General features: G+C 59.5%; 1 protein-coding gene across 1 annotated transcript in view; it reads right to left on the reverse strand.

The window, feature by feature from the left end:
• The window catches only part of ITGA3 (integrin subunit alpha 3), an 11,174-nt gene extending 8,884 nt beyond the window's left edge, over window positions 1–2,290 (reverse strand). Inside the window, exons 1-3 of the mRNA XM_042891901.1 lie at window positions 2,215–2,290; window positions 1,070–1,319; window positions 62–145 (exon numbers count right to left, since the gene is read on the reverse strand). Of these exons, the coding sequence (XP_042747835.1) occupies window positions 62–145; window positions 1,070–1,319; window positions 2,215–2,268 (388 nt within the window). The 5' untranslated portion in view covers window positions 2,269–2,290. The remainder of the gene's footprint in view (window positions 1–61; window positions 146–1,069; window positions 1,320–2,214) is intronic.
• Window positions 2,291–2,330: the final 40 nt, after the last annotated feature.

Genomic DNA, 2,330 nt, shown 5'->3' on the forward strand with positions numbered 1-2,330 from the left:
CCCCCCCCCCCCCCCCCCCCCCCCCCCCCCCCCCCCCCCCAGAACCGGGGCTGCCCCCCACCTATGTAGGTGTTGCCGTTCTTCTCGTTGGGGTAGGAGAAGTCGTGCAGGTCCCACGTCTCCCGCTGCAGCATGTAATTGGTACCTGCAACGGTGGTCAGCCCTCCTTGCACACCTGTACACAGCCTGCAAGCTGGTGCACATGGCAGGATGCACGCACCAGAACACACAGCTGTTTGCATGCATGCAGTCTCACCACACGGAGGTGTCATCATGCACCAGAACACGCACACGCCTGCATCTTACCCAGCACCTCGCCCTACCAAAGTGCACAGATGCATCAGGCCATGCACGTCTGCACCCTTACATCTCCTCGTGCAACGCCCCACTGTGCAGAAGTGCACATCTGTGCACCACAGCACACCTGTCTGCGTGCTTGTGCAATGTCTTCACCTACAGGAGTGCATGCATACGAAACAACACGCACCCTTACATGCTTGCATGCTTCTTACCATCCGTAAGCGCGCACACATGGACGCGTTTGCATGCACATGCAACGTCTCACCATACAAAAGTGCTCTGGGACACGGACATTTGCACGCTTGTGCAATATCTTACAATACAAGAAGTGCACAAATGTGCACCAGAGCACACCTGCAGGCACGCCTGCGCAGTGTCATCCCGCACAAAAGCACATGCATCAGCCCATGCACACGTTTGCACACACGTGCAATGCCTTCAGCACCCAGAAATGCACACCTGCACCCTCATGCAACGCCTCACCATCACCATCCAGGAGTGCATGCAGGCAGCAGAGTGCATGCATCTGCACAGCTGCACATCTGAGCACAAAGAACGCACGTGGGCATGCACACCTTGCTGCCTGCACTGCACAGAACCCGCATGCACCAGCCCAAGCCTGCATGCTTGCACAAGACCCCGCCATGCAGCCGTGCTGAGCCACCCGCAGCACCTCGCAGTGCAGAACACACACTCAGCATCCACACAGCAACACCACACAGGGCTCAAGGAGGAGCATCACAACCCCCCCTCCCCACCCCATACCCACCCTGCCAATTATAGGCTCCAGGTGCCCCAAAATAGATGATGTTGGCAGTGAAGCCAGCGCTGGCACCCATCTGGCACATGCCGGTCTCTTCGGCGTCCATGTTGGAGTTGCACATCTCGTTGTGGTACGTCTGCCATTCGTCGCTCAGATCCAAGCTGAGGTCGTTGCCCCGAACGTAGCAGCGTCCAACCATGCGCCGTTGGTCCTCGCTGCCCGACCACAGCACTTTGGTGTAACGGTGAGCACACGCCTGCAAGGACAGCCCAGGGATGAAGGGTCCCCATCCACCCCCCATCCACCACCCTCCACCCCCCATCCACCCTCACTCTCATCCAGGGTGACCCCACAAGGCAGATAGGGGGGGTGACCCTGCAGCCCTGGGATGAAGCGTTCCCCCCCCCTCCTCACCTCCTACCCATCTAGGGTGACCCCACAAGGCAGATATGGGGGGGGGGGGGTGACTCTGCTGCTCGCCCCCAACAGGAGGGCATCAGCCTTGCAAACTACAACTCCCAGCATGCATTGCTGCTGCCAGCCCTCAGCGCCTCCCTCCTCCCCCCTCCCCAATGCATGCTGGGGGCTGTAGTTTGAGCCCATTTCTCCCCTCCATTCCCCTCGGTGCAACAGCAACCCCAGGGGGGCAGTGCACAACAGCTTCCCTCCCCCAACCCCAGCACCCAGGTGTAGAGACCCCCAGTTCAGGGGGGGGTCACAGCTCTTTCTCCCCCCTTCCAGCACCAATAGGTCAGACCCTCATACCCCATATCTCACCATGGGGGGCACTTATGCAAAGAACTGCAGTGTAGGAGTGCAAGGGACTGCGGTGCACACATGCTGTAGTGCAAGCGTGCAAGGAGCCATGATGCATGTGTGCAAAGAACTGACACGTGCAAGGAGCCACGATGCACGTGTGCAAAGTGCTGCACTGCACATGTGCAAGGAGGAACCATTGTGCACGTGCCCAAGGGCTCGTGGTGCACACGTGCAAAGAGCCACACTGCACATGTGCAAGGCGCTGCAGGGCAGACGTGCAAGGACCCGTGGTGCATGTGTCCAAGGAACTGCAGTGCGTGCATGCAAGGAGCTATGGTGCACATGTGCAAGGAGCCGTGTGTGTGTGTGTGTGTGTGTGTGTGTGCACTCACCAGCACCCTGCCAGCTGGCTGCCGTTGGCTGGCCACCGTCACCCCCAACCACATGTCCTCAATGATGTACTTGTCGGGCTCACCTGGGAGAACAAGATGTGAAGGTGGGGGGGGGG

This window comes from Lagopus leucura, unplaced genomic scaffold (assembly GCF_019238085.1).
Source record: "Lagopus leucura isolate 7727_CA_CO unplaced genomic scaffold, USGS_WTPT01 34972-0_obj-0_obj, whole genome shotgun sequence".
NCBI lineage: Eukaryota > Metazoa > Chordata > Aves > Galliformes > Phasianidae > Lagopus > Lagopus leucura.